The 19,934-nt window shown below is 45.5% G+C and overlaps 1 protein-coding gene across 3 annotated transcripts in view; it reads left to right on the top strand.

Moving 5' to 3' along the window:
* LOC138472861 (interferon-induced protein with tetratricopeptide repeats 5-like) overlaps positions 1-19,934 on the top strand; it is a 163,388-nt gene that overhangs the window by 92,194 nt on the left and 51,260 nt on the right. The window contains exon 1 of one of the 3 annotated variants that reach the window (XM_069611246.1): positions 417-557. The exons of 1 other annotated variant lie outside the window; for it this stretch is intronic. In XM_069611246.1, the coding sequence (XP_069467347.1) occupies positions 448-557 (110 nt within the window). In that variant the 5' untranslated portion in view covers positions 417-447. Of the gene's footprint in view, positions 1-416; positions 589-19,934 lie in introns of those variants that run through there. One more of the 3 variants, XM_069611247.1, reaches the window with a different exon arrangement.

Below are 19,934 nucleotides of genomic sequence, written 5' to 3'. Positions count from 1 at the left end.
TAATAGTCCAGTCCAGCTGCGACTAAGCTCCTCTTTCTGCTTTCTCTCAATGTCTCTTGTTTTTGCCCTTTTTCTGCTTTCTCCCAATGTCTCTTGTCTTTTCCCTTCTTTCTGCTTTCTCTCAATGTCTTGATGTTATTGCTCTCAACGTTGTTGTTTTTCCCTGAATAACACTCCTCTCTGTTTTCTCCCAATAGATGGAAATGCGACCTAACTACGAGTGTGGAGGCGCAGAACGTGGCTGAGCAGAAGATGGATGTGACCGCAATGTCCGGCAGCAGGTGAGTGATGGTTTTAGGGAAGGCGCGAGGTTAAATGGCAGTGCACGTTAAACGAAATGTCTGTTATGTGTCTAACCTTGTCTTTTGCCTTTCTTTTGCAGGTGCTGCGAGTTCAGATGTAGCGCATCGTGCCGCGGTGCCCAGATGATGCTGTCTGCATTCTGAGATGTTTGCAGGTGAGCCGCGGTGCCAGGAAGAAGATGTCTCCGCTCCGAGATGTTTGCAGGTGAGCCGCAGTGCCAGGAAGAAGATGTCTGCGCACCGAAATGTTTGCAGGTGAGCCGCAGTGCCAGGAAGAAGAGTTCAGGTAAGAGCAGGATCCTCCGGATGGTTAGTATGAATGTAGATGGCAGGATTTCTCCAGGTAAATTGAATCCCATGCGACAGTGAGCGTTACGCTGCACGGAGGTGCAGAATAACACGAAGCGTGTGCCTTGGGGTTGGGCTGGCTTTTATAGCTGGGCTCTTAAGGCCACGCCCCCTTAGCTCAGTTCTGCTTGCCACACCCTGCCACTCCTAGAAGTTGCACGTGCATATGCAGATGGAGGCCACAATTGGACTAATTACACACAAGTGAAAAGTTCTTGAGCGTATTCCTGCCCATAATAAAAAAGTTCAGTTCCATTCCAAGCACTTCTGCCCATAATGAAAATGTCTTGTTTAAGTTCTCCCATGAGCCTGGTGCCAAAGGCACCAGGACTGCATCCAACCAGGCCCCCCATGTATAAACGTCCCAAGGGGACATGCGTGAACCATGATGCACCCTGCTCCCTCCACGTGATAGTGTCACTCCTGTGATCCTGGGTAAGTGGCCATGACAGCACTCCCCCTCAAGGCCCCTCTCAAGGGTAATCCTCCTCCTGGCCCTGGTTTGGGGGGGTTATTACGATGGAATTGTCTAACCAATCGAGGGGCATGAACATATTCGCTGGGTTCTCAGGTTCGGTCTTGAGGTCCGACCCTTTCCAGTCTATTAGATAGTACAGTTTGGACCGAACCACCTTGGAATCCAAAATAGATTTAACTTCATGTTCGGGTTGCCCATTTAGTAATTCGGGCTCTGGTGGTGAATCAATTTGTGTATTTGGTTTCATGGGCTTGAGGAGGGAGACATGAAATACCGGGTGAATTTTCATGTGAGATTGTAATTCCAACTTCATGGCAGCAGGTTTGATTATTGCCTTGATAGTAAGGGGGCCCAGATATCTGGGGTGCAAGGCCCGTGGTCCTTTCAAAGGTATGTGTCTAGACGCTAACCAGACTTTATCCCCAATCTGGTAATCGGGAGGTTCTTTTCGGTGCCGGTCAGCAAAGAGTTTTTGTCTTTCGTTGGCCTTGTTCAAGTGCTCTGTTGCTTCCTCAAGAACTTCAGTGATGGATTCATGCAAAGTTTTTATTGCTGGCATTTCCAAAGTATCGGGTGGATCAAACACTGATGACTGACTGTGGGTGTCTTCCGTGTAGAGTATAGAATGGAGTTTGTCCAGTGCTTGCATGAACCAAATTGTTATATGCATACTCGGCTACCCAAAGTGTTTTTCCAGAAGTCTTCGGAGTGTTGAAGCATACATCTTAAATACTGTTCTAGCGTCTGATTGGTTCGTTCGGTTTGTCCATCGGTTTGAGGGTGGGTGCTAGTGGACAACCGGAGGTCAATTTTGGCAATTGCACAACACCTTCTCCAAAAGGCGGAAACAAATTGAGTCCCACAATCTGATATCAAGATTGATGGAAATCCATGGAACTGGACAATTTGTTCCAAGAACACGGTGGCGAGAGTCGATGCAGTTGGAACTCCTTTCAGAGGGATAAAATGGGCCATTTTGGAAAATAAATCCACAATGACTAAGATGGTGTTGTAACCATTGCAGGGAGGAAGATCCGTGAGAAAGTCAATTGATAGTGTATGCCAAGGAACTGGTGGAACCATTAACGGACGTAGTAACCCAGCAGGGTTTTGCTTCTGAGATTTGTGCAGTGCACAGACGCAAAAGGTTGTAACAAATCGGGCAATGCCTTTCCTCCAAGTGGGCCACCAATAGTTTTGTTTTACCTTAGCCTGTGTCTTGGCTATACCAGGATGTGTTCTACTAATGAATCATGGTCGTTTGTAATGATTTGAGTTTGCAGTTTCTTTTCCTGGATATATAACTGTCCTTGGAAATATAGTAGGTTGTTCTCGATGGTGTACCGGTCTCCCTTTAAAAGCCATTCTTGTTGTTTTACCTGATTCATCTGGGACTGTAATCTGGTTTTTAAGTCATCTAAACACGTGGTAGCAGCAATCATGGTTTGAATTCGTTCTTCAGGAATGATGGCCTAAAGAAATCTGTGTTCTTTATGGGATACGCCAAGCATGGTGCCTTTATGAGGCATTCTTTCAATTTGGCAACTGCCTCAGATTGCTCCTTTTCCCATTTCCAGGGCGTATTCAGTTTCAATAGTTTAGTCAATGGCTGAGTGATTTCAGCATAATTTTCAATACATTTCCTGTTATATCCCGTCATTCCTAATAAACCTTTTACACCTTTTAACCCATATTCAGTTATTTCATGGCCTAGGAAATTCACATTTTTCTTACACCCTTGGGCTTTCTGTAAAGATACTTTGGCACCCGCCTTTTGCAATTGGTCAACTACATGTCTAATTTCATCAAAAAGGATTTTTAGGTTTTCATTTTTTATCAGGAAATCATCTACATAAACTATGGTCCCTCTTTCCGCTGCATCTGGCATAGCTTTTCTCAAAAATATGCCAAATTCATTCCCACTATTGACATACCCGAATGGTGTTCTAGACCAAGCGTATTGCGTTTTATCAAATGAAAATGCAAATAAATTCTGAATGTCCTCTGCCAATGGCACACACCAGTACCCAGATTTGAGATCTAATGTGGTAAATACCTTTGACCCATGCACCTGAGCAAGACCTTGATCATTGAATGGTAGCAGCCATCTAGACACTGGCACTCTTTTATTTAATTCCCTCAGGTCTGCACACAGACGCCATTGACCATTTGGCTTTAATACACCCAAAATAGGAGTGTTGGAGGTACTATGAATAGGTCTGATAATTCACCTAGACTCCAAGTTTTTAATTATCTCTGCCAATGACTCTAAGCATGCCAGTGGCAATCGATATTGGTCCACAAATACTGGAGTTCTACCACACACCTCTGGTAATGTGGCAACATGTAAATCAGTTAGGCCGCTATCATATGCGTCTTTAGCAAAAACGTCCTTAAATTCCATAAATATTTTTCTCAATTCATTTTTATCCTCTTCGCTACTGCATGCATCTGCTAACAGCATTTGCTCCTCTGCCATTTTTGAAAATTCCGGGAAATCCTCCAGTGGAGGAACCTCTGTGCTCTCTTCTAACTGTGTGGCTGTATCTCTCAGCAAAGCTGCCACTTTTAAATATTTTGGTACATCAGCCTCCATTTCAATGTGCTGATTTTCTGTATCATTTTCATTTAATTCAAATACTATACAATTCTCCTGGTGACAGCACACTGTCTCATTGGAATCATAAGGGTATACAGATTGAATCTTGAACATCCCTTTGGGTTGAGAATCCAGATACTCTGGCAATACACCCTGTGCATCTACATATCTCTCAGGGATGTTTCCAATCACCATGTTATTGAAATCTGCAGTATAATGTGATATTTGTATGGCCATTCCTATTAAGGAATTCTCTTCTAAATGAATATCTTGACATCCTTTATTATCCACCATGATTTTGACTGACCCCTCCCCAACATCTATCAATGGGGTATATTCATAATCCAACCCTTGCTGTTTCATGGATTCATTCAAGCACAGAAATGCATCAGAATCCTTCATTTGTTGTCCATTCTTGCGCTTTAATGTTATAGCAACCTGTTTGGTGAATGCAGGAATAGTAATATCCTTCTTCACCTGTAATTCATTTGCATATGGTACCAATTGTACACAATGATAAGCCTTTCTTTTGTCTTCAAATTCGGGCACAGGCCCGCCTACCCGGGACCATATTTTTTGGTTAAGGAAATCTTACACCATGCACATCCTGTGCATGATATCATTGCCCAGATAAAAATCATTTTGTGTTCCATTCACTATCCACACATTGTGGTAGATGTTTTTTTGTCCAACATTAATCTTTATCATGCACCTTCCTGCAATTCGATTTTCAAAATCTGGGTTGTCCAAAGCAGAGATATATTGGTTTTTAATTCTAAATTTTGGGAGCTCCTCCCTTTCCATTATTCTCTTCAGTAGTTTCTCATTAATAAAACTCCTTTCCTGTTCAAGCGCCAAAGTGGCTTTTATCATTTTAGAGTGGCCATTTATACCACTATGAATACATGGCTGCTCATCTTCCATACGTATTTCAGCAAGAGTGGTGATGTGTTTTTCTGTGTCTTGTTTTGGGTATGGTGTTCTGTTTGCACTTCTTCTCTTTTAAATAGAAGCGCAATGTGTGTTCATCTATCTCAGTTTGCCATTTCTTCCTAGGGTCCAAATACATCTGTACAGATTGTATTTCTCTTTCATTTTGCATTTTGTCATGACACATCAAAATAATGGTGACACTAGGTACACAGCTATTCTGGAGGTACACCTCCACAGCATCATTCGATTTGGCAACAGTATGGCATTCATTTACACTGCTGTTTTGTGATTTTGTTTTCTTAGACCTTAATGGTTTTTTGGTTAAAGACCACAGAACCCCATTCACCCCATCAATGAGAGGAGACAATCTTTTCAGGCAATCTGTTCCCATCAAGAATGGAATTTCACAAATAGATGTGATCAATAGTCCTGTTTCATTCTGTGTTTTCCTATTTTTATGTCTACTTCAGTGACACCCTCGATAGGCTCCTCCTCGCCGTTAAAATTATGTACTGGGCCTTCACTCTGTTTCACTTTGACCTGATTCTGTGGAGATCTCTCTTCATTGATACTTTTTACCAATTCTTTGGACATAATTGTGGCCTGTGCGCCTGTGTCAATCATTGCAAATGTACTACACTTCTCTTCCACAGTAATGGGAGCATAATATCTGTCTTCAACTTCCTCTATACACACAAAAAGTGTGAATTCTTACTGATTTCAGGATCCACTTTTCTCAGACCCTTCTCACTTTTGGCTAAGCACATCAGTAAATGAAAGGACATTTTTCCCTCCTTTCTATCCATTTCCATTTGAGAAACCTTACTCATTTCACCATATTCAGAGGTCATTTGGAGTGTGGCTACTGTTCGCCCTTCCATCCAGGGATCATCAGAGTTCACACTGCAATCCTCCAACTGAATATGCGTATAAACATCACCTGATAAATTGTCATTTTCTAATTCTGGGCATTTATGGGTATTTGGCATGATACCAGTCTTTTTAATTTCTTCAGAAATCTGTGGCTCAAATAACTATTCAGGTGACTGACCTGTACCCTCCTTTTGAGTACTTATTCTTCCTGCCTGTATTTTACTAGCACCTTGATTGTCTAGGGAGGGTGTTCTAACATCCACATCTACTCCCTCATCAATTATTTTATCCGTGCATGAGTTATCTTTCTTAAACCTGTCTCTTTGTTCCTGTGGAATTTCATGTTCTCCTCGTTTTCCTTTTTCATTTGGACACATTTCCAACGTTTGATTCAACTCTAGGTTAAACCAAACCTCTTTTTTAGATGTATTTGCAATTTCTGCCTCATGTGCATTTGCAGGCGTTTTTAAATCATTAAACAGCTCAGAGTCATTATGCAAAACCGGATCAGGGCAATCTGTCTTTTTATCATTGCATGTGTCATGAATATTTAGTAACTTATTATCAGAGGCCACCAGGTCGCTTCTATGACCTTCTGCCCCTTCATTTGATGACTGTTATTGAGCTGTACAGAGCTTTCCTATTTGTTCAGCCAACATTTTTACTTGGGCCTCGAGACACTGGAATCTTTCTATCTCTCTAGAATCTTCTCTTTGCGGCCTATGCCGATATTGGTTACTTTACCCATGGTTAAATCTATTACGGTATCTTTCAGGAGAGTGATTCCTATTGGAGTTGTTTCTGAACTCTTGATTCATGTGGGGCGGGGAGCGGGGTGTACCTATTCTTTGGTTGTAATCCCCTGGTGGCGGTGATTGATTATATTGACGTGGAGCATAATTCATACTTTGCCTCATGTCCTGTCTCTCATTTTGTGAGTATTGTCCCCTATGCTGACTCCCATTTTCAGTAAATCGATCCACATACCGGGGTCTGTCCTGATTACCAAATATCATGGTGTTGGGGTCAAATCTGTTCTGTGTCCCCAATGTCTGGAAGGGACTATTACTTCTTTGGTCTTGATTTTGTCTCTGATTATTGTTCCCGGGGCCTCTCTACTAAGTACCTAGGGCTAATGTAGCTCTCCCTATTACTAGGATCATGTGACTGAAACATTGGTGCAGAGGGCGACAATCTCTGTGGCGTACCCATCTGTTCGGGTGTCACATTATTTTTGCCTGGACTTTGAGCGGACTCAAGTGACATTTTAGCTGACCTGATCTCCATTACTGTTACCGAGGATTCTTTAGATTTTGATCTGGTATCTTTCATTTGATCACTCTCTCTACCCTGACTGTAAAGCACCTCATATAGTTTTGTACTTTGGTGCACAATCCATTCAAGGGACTTCTCACAATCAAATTCGCGGACTAACTGTGATATAATGTCTTTCGGCAAACCATAAAAATAGCCAGTTTTAAACTCATTGGAATTGTGATCAAAAGATACATCAAAACAAGAAAAAGCTCTTTTTAAGTCTTGAAGAAATTGGCGAGGGGACCTATTTGTCCCAGCTGTAATCGTGTATGCAACTTTTTTCGCCTCCTGTAATGACTGGAATGGAGAAAAATGACGACTAATCTCTTTTTCAAATTCTGCCCATGACATGTTCTGCTGTTCATTTAATCCTCTGATGATGCTCGCTGTGGGAGCATCCAGAGTTAAGTGAAAGTATTGTCTGTATTGTTCCTTAGGTATGTGTAGAGCTTTAAATATTTCGTGCACTGCTTCTAAGTGGTCCTCTATACAGCACTCCCCTCCTTTTTTGAACGGTTTGATCAGGACCTTGATTGTTTTCATTATCTTGATAGGGCTACTTTGCGCTATATTTGGGATTGCACTACTTTGTGGTTCAACCCTTGTCTCAGGTGTATGGGATTGGTGGTGACCCCCAATGAGTGTGTCAAACCCCCCAAAGGCGCTGCAACCAAGCTCAGACACCGGCACAGCCACTGGGGCACTATCTCCCCGTGTAGAGATGGAATTCACCTCAATCCCATTGAATGTGGTGCCCTGTCTTTTGTCCTGGGACCTGAAAGTGCATATCTGCTGTTCTAAATCCATGCACTTTTTAAGGAGTCGATCTGCCTCCTTACGCAAGTAATTGTTTTCATCGCCCATCTTATTAATCACATTTTGCATGTCGCTCATTTGCATTTGACATTCATTAAACTCTGTGTCTCGCTTGTCCCTTTCTTGAAACATTTTAGCTATCTCTTGTTCAACCATCTGAAGCTCACCTACTTTCGCTAAATTCTCTTTTAGTAAAACTTGTATTTCCAAAACAGCCTCGTCTTTATCTTGTCTAATGTGATCTACCAATCCTTTTAAGTGTTTTAATTCTTGCTCACTGGGCCTCATTACGACTCAGGCGGTAAGGGGTTTACGGCGGCGTAAACAGCGCCGACCCTTGCCGCCTGATTCCGAGGTCCCTTAGCGCCATGGAGGTTTTAACACCTGCTTTTAGCAGGTGTTAAAATCCATGGCGCTAAGGGACCTTGATGTTAATTACGCCACCGTAATTTACGGTGGCGTAATTAACGCCTTCCCCACTCCCATTATGCCCTATGGGGCAAAAATGGGAATGGGGAAGGGTAAATGGGGATTGGGGACTTACCGCCCCGCCAACCTCGGAATGGGGCGGTAAGTCCGCCAACCACCATGGCGTAAACGTAGTTTACGCCATGGTGGTAAAGGTACGACCCAGGCGGTAACTTACCGCCTGGGTCGTAATGAGGCCCACTGTCCTCAAACATTTTTTTCCTTTGGGACAATTGAGTGTCGAGTTCTTTACACTTTGACTGCATGTCATTTTGACATACCTCCAGTTCTGCTTTCAACATGTTCCCCTGTTCACTAACTCCATCTAATTCAACTGTTAGTCTCCTAATTAGCTTGGCATCATTTTCTTGCATTCGCAGAGACCTATTTAAAATAAACCATGTTTTGGCACATAGTCGTAACAGACAATCCTTCTCTGCAAGTTTATCAGCGGCATTTAATAATCTCAGAAGGCAGACCTGAATTATGCTACCCTCTTCAAAAATATTGTCCAATGGTTCTTTCTGAACTTCCCCATAGATACGGTCATGCCACTCTGTGGCATTATTTCATGACCATGTTCCATGTGCATATAATATTGCCTCCAGATATTTCACCAACTCTGGGAATGTGGCATCAATTTGAGACATTCGGAAATTCACTTTCATTGTCTCACTGCTCTCACAAAATGGGTTCCCTTTAATGCACATATGGTAGTGTGGAACGCACTTGCCACGCCCAGAAGGTGCTCTACAGTCACTTTCCCTGCCAACGCACCATTACTTTTAAGAGATTTTGTCTCATTGGGGTAAATTCGGGATTTGGCGGTATTTTCTTACCGTAAAATTATTGGCAGTAATTTGGCGGTAAATTGACCTTACATTTAGAATGGGTTTGGTATCACTCTATTTTAGTGACCATATATTGTTAGCGTGTATTGGCAGTAATTTTAGTGGTATCTTACTTTGTGGTATTTTCAGAATTATCTTATTCCTGTGGTATAGTGGTGAGCATGTTTTTTTTATACTACAACCCCATCATAAACCTTTCCTTTCTATTAGAATGTCTTTTAGTCGCCTGCAGAGAGCCCCCAGACGTATAACACCTCAGAGAACCCAATGAGCGTATTCATAGCGCCACCTATTGTCTGTGGCTGGTACTACTGGCTTGTGCACATCCAGTAATCTAAGTGCCATATTAGGCACCCCTTCCCTTCAGCATGCAAGGAAGGAATCACTCATTACATTGCACACACACACACCTTCATACTTTGTAGATATTTACTACTGACTTTCTCTTGTTTGCTATTTAACTACAGTGGTAACTTGGTAAATGCACTACTGCACTGATATAAACATCCCCTCTGTACTTCACTTACATAAATAAATCACAGATGCATGAATGATACTAAAGTCTCAGTTGTTTTTATATACACTTTGTATTACATACCATTTACAAGCTGCAAAATCTTACCACATGATATTTACAGCATCACCTGCAAGATATAAAGAACAACAGAAACAAGCATGTATTTTGCAAACACGAATTTATGTTCCCTCACTTTGAACGTAGAGAGAGAAATAGACATATAATTTTCCTAACCTCCCTGCACTGCAATAAATCCTAGCAACACACGTACGGCATACTATCTGTTCCTCACTTAGCACTTATCTTACCAAGGCCGGTAAAATCTGAAGTTCCCGCACAACCTCACTGTCTTTGCACACCCAGATTCAGTGCCAAACTCCCTCGTATGTGGGGAGCTGCCAGCTTTCTATCTCATAGCCAGCACTCAACCCACATGGAGTTCGGCAGATAAGGCACCATCCGTCTCTTGGTCCCTGCACGAACTGCCACCTCCCTTCATTTCATTTCTTAGGAAAACTCTCATTCAACCCCCTGTTTACGTGGCTTGTCTGCCCACATTCCCTACCAATCAGAGTAAGTGCCCTGTGCCAGCCTTCATTTTTCAATACAATGAAGACTTGATTTCCAGAGCAACTGTTTCATTTTCCTTCCTGCATTTTACATATTTTTGTTCTCCACGAGATGAAGAAAACGCTAGTGTGCATTTCCTCATGGAAAAATTAATTTCAAACTGTGCACCCAAAACATGGACTGTACTTCATTGTGCATAGACGACTGCATTATAATGTTAGAGAATTTAAAATTAGTATTTTAATAATGTTAGTACAAAGTTAATCAGTTATGTAATGCAGTTTTCACACATGAAATATCCAATATAAATTGTGCACTTCTTTATTTTAACCTGGCAGCACACTGGACTAAACCAAAGAGAGGGAATGTAATGAGGACTTTTTAAGGTTTATGTAGCACCTGAATTTGGGGAAATGTAAAGGTTGAATTACTCGGACATAACGAGGCGCTGATTAGCTGTCTTTTCTGTGGTCTGTGATATAAATGAGGAATTTTACACTCACCAAATGACATGAGGCTGTGACTGTTTATTTAACCTGGTTCAAACAAAAGACCAAAAGACAGCTAACCACAGGGCGGGGCTGGCCATAGGCAAAGGTCCACCCCCTCCATGGGGCTATTCTGCACATTCAGGGAACTGCTATAGGTCCCATATGAGGGTCCACCCTCCTTCCCACCCTGGGTTCTTGTTCGCACATTTGTGCGGTAAGGTGTAGTATCCCTGGATCAGGACTCCTACAGGTTGCTGCTTCCCCTCCCCTTGGGGCCCCACAGGGAAAATCACTTTACACTTTTTAAGGCACTGCTGAGATCTCAGGGGGGGCATTTACCGTATACAGAGGAATTCTGGTATATCTCTCCTGTTCACCAGGCAGGGGAGCTGTGTAGTACATCAGTGGCTAATTACCTAAAAAAACCAAAAAAAAGCAACCAAAGCAAAGAGGGAAAATGGTGCATGCATATGTGTTACACTGGGTAAAACCTGAGGGGCTTAGTCCATAGACCTGTTTTATAGTAGGCGAGGTCCCCTTGCACATTACAACTGATGAAGTCTTAGCCATGACTGGTGCCTTGGAACCCATCATGGGTAAAGTGAAAAGTGTAGGCCGCATACCTGGTCAAGATACCAAATGTTATATGCCATGTTATGGTGGAAGTTCTCTTACAGGTAAAACCTTGGCCACGGAGATTCCATGCCCATTTTGCAGTTGAGAATACGTGAGAAACTGGACACCCCTCCTTCCTATGAGGACCTACTAAGATCCATAAGGGCACTGGAAGAAGAAACGGGTGATGTCAATGTCCAGAGCCATCCTGTTCAAGACGTGATCCGAGCACCTAACCATGCCACTGCTCAGCAGAGACAGATTGAGGAGTTGCAATGACTGGTGAAGGACTTGCAGACCCAGCTGATAATCAGAGAGAGTCTGAATGCCAATCAGCAGCGAGGCCGAGAAGCTTTTCCCTCATCACATGAAAGAGAGCATCAGACATTTCGACGGGCTCAAGAGCCGCAAGAGCATATTTCTCCCTCCTCTGCTCCATTACCACCATGGAGATTTTGCCATTGATGTGGAGATGACACTCACTCCACTCGTCTACTTGTCTGTGTGGCCAAGACCAGAACTATGCCCGAGTAGCGACCTGTTTTAATATCTTGAAACTGACTCCAGCCCAAGCAATGTCGGGAAACGTCCAGGAGGTTGTAGCGGAGGAGCAGCTAGAACCTCAATCAACAGGAGGGAGCTCCACTGCCAGCAAGTCCTGCAGCTCTATCCGGGCACTGAATTCTGAACCACCTACCACCAGGTATCACCACAAGGCTCAGGGGGTTCCCACAGCTGACCACCTTCACCTAGTCCATGAGCTCTGCAACTCTATAAAAAAGGGACAGCCGTGACCAGTCACAAACTGTGAACTCAAGCCAGTGTTCCCCGAGGCATCCCTGCTGGCCTCATTGGACCCATTATGACCATCCCAGTTGACCTGGAAGGGAAAAGAACGACTGCATTATTGGACAGTGGCACCCAGGTCACCATTGTGTACGAGCCCTACTATCACCAACATATGTCCCACCTGTCTGTAGACCCCTGGAAGGGTTAAATCTGATGGGTGTCAGAGATGCGACCTGCAGATATCTGGGGTACGTCAGAGTGAAGATCAAGAATCAGGATGTGGCTGGGGTAAACACAACAATGTCCACCCTGGCATTAGTCTGCACCACCAAGAACCAGAATTCAGAGGTTCCCCTGGTTATGGGCACAAACTCGGCCCTGTTTGGTACACTCACCAGAATGTGTGTGGAGATGGCAGGTCCCAAGTTTGCACACTCGTTGACCATGCACCCAGCCTGCCAGCAGGCCTATCTCAAGCAAAGCCAGGAGCAGGCGGGACAACCAGAGGGGCCGGTGGGAGATGTGATAACCACCAACCACAGTCAACTGGACATACCGCCTGGTCAGACGGTGATGGTGCCTGGCCATGTACACATCTGAGGAACCTACCACTACCGGAGATTAGTGATGGAGGCGCTGGAAGGAGGAGAACTGCCTGGAGGGCTGATGGTCCAACGCACGTTGGTCAGTGATACTGGGAAGGGAGTGACATACATTAGAGTTCCTATCAATAATATCACAGAAAAAACAGTGCACCTCCCAGGCGGGCTGACAATCGCCCGGCTGCACATTGCTGACCCGGTGGCACAGGCAGCTGGAACTCGAGCCTATATTCCCCTTTGGATGTGGGAAAGATAAACTTTGGATAATCTCCGTTGTCGGAACGTGAAAAAGATCCTTTATGAGACCAGCTGTCCCTGAGTGCCGATGAGTTTTCGACCAGTGAATGGGACTTGGGGGAATACAAGGGGGTGCAACACCACATCCGATTGAACGATACCACTCTTTTTTGAGAAAGGTTGCGAAGAATAGCGCCGGCTGATGTGGAGGACGTGCACCGTCATCTTGAAGAATTACTACAGCCAGGTGTTATCCAGGAGTCAAGAAGCCCTTATGTGTCACCCATTGTGGTGGCCAAAAAAAGGAACCATGATGTGCGTCTGTGCATCGACTACCGGTGACTGAACAGCAGAACGGTGCCCGACCAATACACTACCCCCAGAGTGTATGAGGCCCTTGACTGTTTAGTGGGGAGCAAGTGGTTCTCTGTCTTAGACCTATGGAGAGGATATTACCAGATTCCTATGTTGCCCGAACATAAGGAGAAGACTGCATTCATCTGCCCCTTGGGGTTTTACCAGTTCATTTGTTTGCCCCAGGAGATATCGGGAGCGCCAGTCACGTTTCAACGCCTGATGGAGAAGATGGTTGGGGATATGAATTTACTTAAGGTGCTGGTCTACCTAGACGATGTGATTGTGTTTGGAAGGACCCTGGAAGAACATCACCAAAGGTTACTGAAAGTTTTTGATCGTCTACAACAGCAGAAGCTGAAAGTATCATTAAAAAAATGCCAGTGCTGCCACACCAGTGTGAAGTATATTGGCCATGTGGTGTCCGCCGAAGGAGTGCATGTGGATCCTGATAGATAGATGGAAGCCCTAGAGACTTGGCTCCGTCCGCAGAATCTGCGAGAGATGAGGAGTTTCCTGGGGTTCTGCAATTACTACCACAGGTTTGTGCCAGGATTCGCCAACATAGCCCGACCAATCACTGAATTGACTAAGGTTTATCCGGCCCCACAGAAGACAGCGGCTAACCGTGGGAAGCAGTCCACGACACAATACCATCCCAAGGAGAACTTGGCGTCCTGGCGTATGCTGATCCCCACCTGCCCTATATTCTACATGTGGATGCCAGCTTGGATGGGTTGGGCGCCGTACTCTATCGAGAACAGCAGGGTACCACCCGGCCCGTGGCTTTTACAAGTCGCCTACTGGGCCCATCTGAAATGAACTACCCTGCGCACAAGCTGGAATTCTGAAGTGGGCATTATTCGGAAAACTGCATGACTATCTTTATGGAGCTACTTTCACAGTGAGGACGGACAACCATCCTCTAACATTCATCCTCAAATCCGCCAAACTAGATGCTACTGGCCATCGCTGGTCAGCCACGTTGTCCATGTACAACCTCCAGTTAGAATATTGCCCTGGAGCCAGTAATATAGACGCTGATGCACTGTCCCGAAGACCCCCTGCCGACGACGGCTCTGAGTCCATTCCTATCGAGATAGCCTCAGTGGCTATGATGAAGGCCATTTGCCGGAAAGAAGTGAGCCAGACAGCTGAGTCAGCCCGCTTTATCGATTGCCTAGGGATGACAGAAAAGGGGGTCCTCGTGAGTTATTGCGACGCAACCAGTCTGGTGGCCCCCGAACTGCCGCACATGAACTTGACAGAGCTGAGACAAAAACAGTTGCAAGATTTGGAACTACTTGAAGTACTGTGGAGCAAAGGTACTGGCGTGATAGGGCCCCCAGACAGCAAAGACCTGCCAAATCATCAGTTATATCGCAAGGAATGGAAATCGCTAGTGCTGAAGGGAGGAGCGCTGTATAAAGAGAGCCAAATCCAAGGGCAACTTCTACACTGACTTGTGCTACCTCGCTCACTATGTACCCTGGACCACGGGGCCCTTCATGACCAACATGGACATCTGGGAAGTGAACGGACACTTGAATTAGTACAAAGTCAATTTTACTGGCCGCGCTTAGGCCCTGAAGTAGAGGAGTATTGCCACACCTGTGCATGATGCATCGCCCGAAAAACCCTAAACCACCCAGCTGCCGCACTACAACATCTACAGAGCACTGGACCCATGGACTAAGTTTGTGCGGCCTTGAAATTGACAACAGCGGAATTCAGAACATTTTGGTGGTGACTGACCACTTTACCCGATATGCCCAAGCCTATCCCACCAGGGATCAGAAAGCGACAAACATAGCTTAAGTACTCTGGGACAATATTTTTGTGCATTATGGCTGGCCTGCTCGCCTACACTCTGACCAAGGGCGAGACTTTGAATGCAAACTCATAAAAGAACTCATGCAGTTGATTGGGGTGAAGAAAACTAGGACATCCCCCTACAACCCACAAGGGGATGCTCAAGCTGAACGATTCAATAGTACTTTTTTAGGTATGCTGGGGACACTGAGTGCCAAAGAGAAGCTGAAATGGAGCCAACATGTGTCCACATTAGTTCACGCATATAACTGCACCCGGAATGATAGCACTGGGTTCACCCCATTTCAGCTGATGTTTGGAAGGGATGCCAGGCTACCCATAGACTTGAGTTTTGGAACCTCCTCTGATGGGACTGGCACCGAAAATTACTGCAAGTATGTGAGAGATCTTCAGGACCAACTGTCACAAGCTTTTCAACTAGCGCAAGCCACTGCTGAATCAAATGCACAGCAAAACAAGAGAAGGTATGATGATAAGGTCAGGTTCCACAACCTACAGTCTAGTGACAGAGTGCTCATCAGGAGTTTAGGAAAGAGATGGCGAAACAAGCTGGGAGACCAATGGGAATCGCAGCCATACCCGTTCGAGAGACAGTGAACAGGTTGCCCGTATTCAGACTGAGAAGGGAAGGCACCCAGAGGGATGTGAAGACCCTCCACCGAAATCACCTCCTACCCATAGGGGATGGTGTGGAGGTGGATCCGACTGCTGGTAAAGCCCCTCTTTCCCCCAGTAAGAGTATCGCCCGAACTCAGGCATCGGACACAATCCACAGAGAAGTCCTATACCCCTCTAGACCAAATACTGTACCGTCTGTGGCCTCCAACGAAAAAGAGAAGAAGAATAACGAGGATAAAGAGCCTCAAATCCCAGAGGTAGCCCAAAAGCCCTCCGATACTCAGCCCATGCTAATAGAAGAGGAAGAAGATGAAAATTCTGAAGGCTCAGAGATAGCCTATTGGATTGGACACGAGGACACAACTCCAGGTCCCTCCGGACAGACTAAGAACCAGAGGGAGGTATCAGCTGGTGCAGACATGGGCATTTTCCCCACTCCCTAAGAGGATCAACTGCCAAGGTCTGACTCTGTGACTGAGGACAGTCTGCCTGCATCAATAACACTTCAAGGAGCTGCATCTGAAGATCATTCAGAGGGATACTGTGAGTTTGAGAGGTCAGGCAAGTCAGAATGCTGAGCTACAATGCTCCTGCAGACGAGTCTGAAGCCATCCGAAGGGGATTTCATGTGCCAACTACTACTTGTACAGTGTTATCCTTTAAACCAATGTGTTATGCTCGACAATGGTGGTCTGTACCGTTGTTGTGGAATGGAAAATATCAAATGTTACTGTATGTACCTAGGGATGTGGTAAACCTTAAGGGACAAGGTTTTTGAAGGACCAGGGGGTGAGTGTAAACCCCCACCTTCGAGCATGGGCGTTTCATTGTTGTGTATGGATGGTGTGCTTACGTTCATATTGCTCAGTCCTATTTTTATGACTGTGAATCGTCTCCTTCCTGAGATCCCGGGGGACTTGGTGTGGCCAACCCGCAGGGGGAATGAGAGCGTGGATGAGGTGATTTCAAAACAAATCATGTCACTGGTTCCCCGCATCTGGGTGACAGGTGGACAGGACCAGGGATTTTATATAGCCGCACTGAGAGGCACAGTGGGCAGTTTGATCTTCAGGAACACGCAGGGCGGCCAGGCCCTCCAGTGTGGAGAGTTCCACCGTGGGCCGTGTTGCTGTGCCGGCTTGTGCTCTCCCCTCTCCAGGGTTGAGGGAAGCAGCCCAACGTGAGCGGATAGTGACCGTGGGTGCGCGCATTCATGAGGGACAGTCGGTAGCTGACTCGTATTGTATTTCTCCTCTCTGTGACTTGAGGTGGGAGTGGAAACATTTACGGAGCGGGCCGCATAGTGCGGTACATTTGAAAGAGAGAAGTATATTGTTGGGCTGCTTACGGTCATTGTCTGCACTGTCATTTCTCTTTGCAACATGAGGAAGTAAAACACATCGGAATGTATTGGAATAGGTGATAGCAGGGTTGGTCCCTTTTACAGCCAGCTGAGTGCACAATGAAGCAGAGTCATAGAAGGTAGATTCCACGGGGGTTAGTCCAGTTTGCTATTTGGCCATCGGGCACGCACTCAAAGAGAGGAGGTGTGGGAGGCAACAAGCCACCAAGGCAGAGAGGGGGAAAGAGAGAGACCCTCATAGGCAGGGGCGCCTTATTAAGCATCACTGCACTTCCCGCTAATTGGGGAGGTAAACTAGCGCCTGGTGTCTGGTCAGGAAAGAGCGAGGGCAACTTTATACTTAGATCAAACCCCGCTGAGAACCTAAGCCGGGGTTACGCTCTGCACGGTTGCTGCAGCGGGTATTACTGTAACGGCCCGTACCTGCCTGGAGAACTGGGTTGCTCTCGTTAGGGATATTTTCACTCAGTGCATCGGGGTACGGCATGTGCGGTGTCGCCCTGTCTGTTGTGTGTAATGTGGTAGCCTGAAGCTGCCCAGGAGTGGGTCTATAACACAGAAATACGTATATATTTATCAACTGTGAATGATCTCGCTCAACGGTGCTCCCACTGAGGTGAAATACTTATTTATTTATCAAATGTGAATGATCTTTCTCAAAAGAGTTCCCTCTGAGGTGAAATACGTATTTATTTATCAAATGTGAATGATCTCGCTCAAAGTTGCTCCTTCTGAGGTGAAATACGTATTTATTTATCAAATGTGAATGATCTCGCTCAAAGTTGCTCCTTCTGAGGTGAAATACGTATTTATTTATCAAATGTGAATGATCCCGCTCAAAAGTGTTCCGTCTGAGGAAAAATATGTATTTATTTATCAAATGTTAATGATCTCGCTCAAAGTTGCTCCCGCTGAATTGAAATACGTATTTATCAAATGTGAATGATCTTGCTCAAAAGTGTTCCCTCTGAGGTGAAATACCTATTTATTTATCAAATGTGAATGATCTTGCTCAAAGTTGCTCCCGCTGAATTGAAATATGTATTTATCAAATGTGAATGATCTCGCTCAAAAGTGTTCCCTCTAAGGTGAAATACGTATTTATTTATCAAATGTGAATGATCTCGCTCAAAGTTGCTCCCGCTAAGGTGAAATACGTATTTATTTATGAAATGTGAATGATCTTGCTCAACGGTGCTCCCGCTGAGGTGGAATAAGTATATATTTATCAAATGTGAATGATCTCGCTCAAAAGTGCTCCCACTGAAGGGATAACAGTTATTTAATTATCACATGTGAATGAGCGTGCTTAACAGTGGTCCCACTGAGATGTTTGTTTAGTTGTTTATCAAATTTGAATGGTCGTTGTTGGAAAGATTCACATTTATATGAAGTTTTCCCTCCAGTTGTGTACCCCCCAACTTTTTGCTGCTGTTTTACACCCTAGTCTGAATTTGCCAGTGGAGCACAGCCTTCTGCTGCACTCCACTGGGCTTTTCACTCACGTTGTTATGGAGAAACTGACATGTCCTTAAAGACAGTCAGTACTGGGAGACTTTCTTTTCCTTAGTCGTTTTCCAATGTTGCAACTTTTCTGCAACATGTTGCAAGTGCACAATGTACCTTCCTGTCATTTCAAAAGGCCCTAGACACTCTCGAAGGATTTCTTAGGAGAAATGTGCCTTGGACAGGGCTGGTGGTAGCTTATCGTTTCATGTAATTTTAACCCTTTGTCGCCATGCAAACTGCGTTTACCGCGTTTGGCACAGAAAAGTTGTCTAGCTCCAAAATGGCCATGCCACGAGGTTCTTTGTCCTGTCCTTTGGCCATCTTGCCCTTTTACCTTCCCCAGGTCAAGCTTTCGCGGGCTTCTGCATGTCTTGTGTGTCTGCCCCCAGGATGTGGGCTGGACTGCCTAGTTACAATCCACATCCTGGGCGCCAGAGAGTCTGGTGTGCTGTGAATGACTGGGACCACTGTGGTCCGAGATTGATCCACATATGGTGTGCCTGTATGTGAGCAGATGTCCCATTGGGTCCACTTCGTTTTGGCGCGAAGGAGATTCTGGATTAGAGAAGGCCCCAAACAGCCATACATGTCGATCTCTGGAGTTCTCACTGAACAAAGGATAGGATCCACGTATCCTGAAACTAAGAAGCCGAGTCAAGGAGCCGCTGGTGACCCGCTGGAAGGTTTGGCACCCTGAGCCCTCTGAAGTCCCGCTGCACCCCTCTGCATCTGATCGAACTAGAAGGTCTACGAAGACGCTTCGACCCTTTTGAATAGTGGGACTAACTAGTCTCGGCACCTTCATCAACCACTGCAAGTAAGCCTTCTCGGAAGTGTCGCTGGGCCAACCAGTGGGTTGACCAGCTTATGCAGCCCTTTTCTCTGACACCGCCGCCGTTTCGAGGAGACCCTTGTAACTTGGCACATCGCAAGCTCTCTGTTAACGGTACTCTCACTCTGAATTTCGTACACTTGGCATTCCCAGGTCTGAATAAAGAGAGAGCGCCCGAACCAGAGTACTCGCGGTTGCCGTGTCGCACAACCGTGGTGGCAAACTTTGCAGGTCACTGCTGCTGTGCCCCACTTTGCCCTGAAGCCTGCTACAGTGAAACTGGCCTGATACATCCACCAGGAGCTGAGACATCGCCACTGTCCCATTTGGGAATCATTGCTGTAACTTTGCAGCTGAAAGACGCAGAGCTGCACAATTGCCGCAGTTGAACCTGCAACCGAAGTGGACTCGACTGCCTAAGTTTGGTCCGGAGTGCGCTAGGGGTCAGTGAGTACTTGCAACCTTTACCAGTGGCCCCTAGCACAGCCAACCATTTTTACGCATGAGTGGCCCCTGAGGGCCCTCTCCTTTCCACAGATAGCCTGAGCTATCGACTCATTCCCAACTCTTGGAACCTATTCTGCCCTATGGGGGAGACCCTCACGAATAGTGGGAACCT

Source organism: Ambystoma mexicanum, chromosome 8 (genome assembly GCF_040938575.1).
Source record: "Ambystoma mexicanum isolate Mex_15411 chromosome 8, UKY_AmexF1_1, whole genome shotgun sequence".
Lineage (NCBI taxonomy): Eukaryota > Metazoa > Chordata > Amphibia > Caudata > Ambystomatidae > Ambystoma > Ambystoma mexicanum.
The sequence above is the reverse complement of the archived record's forward strand: the minus strand, read 5'-3'. Positions and strand labels throughout refer to the sequence as shown.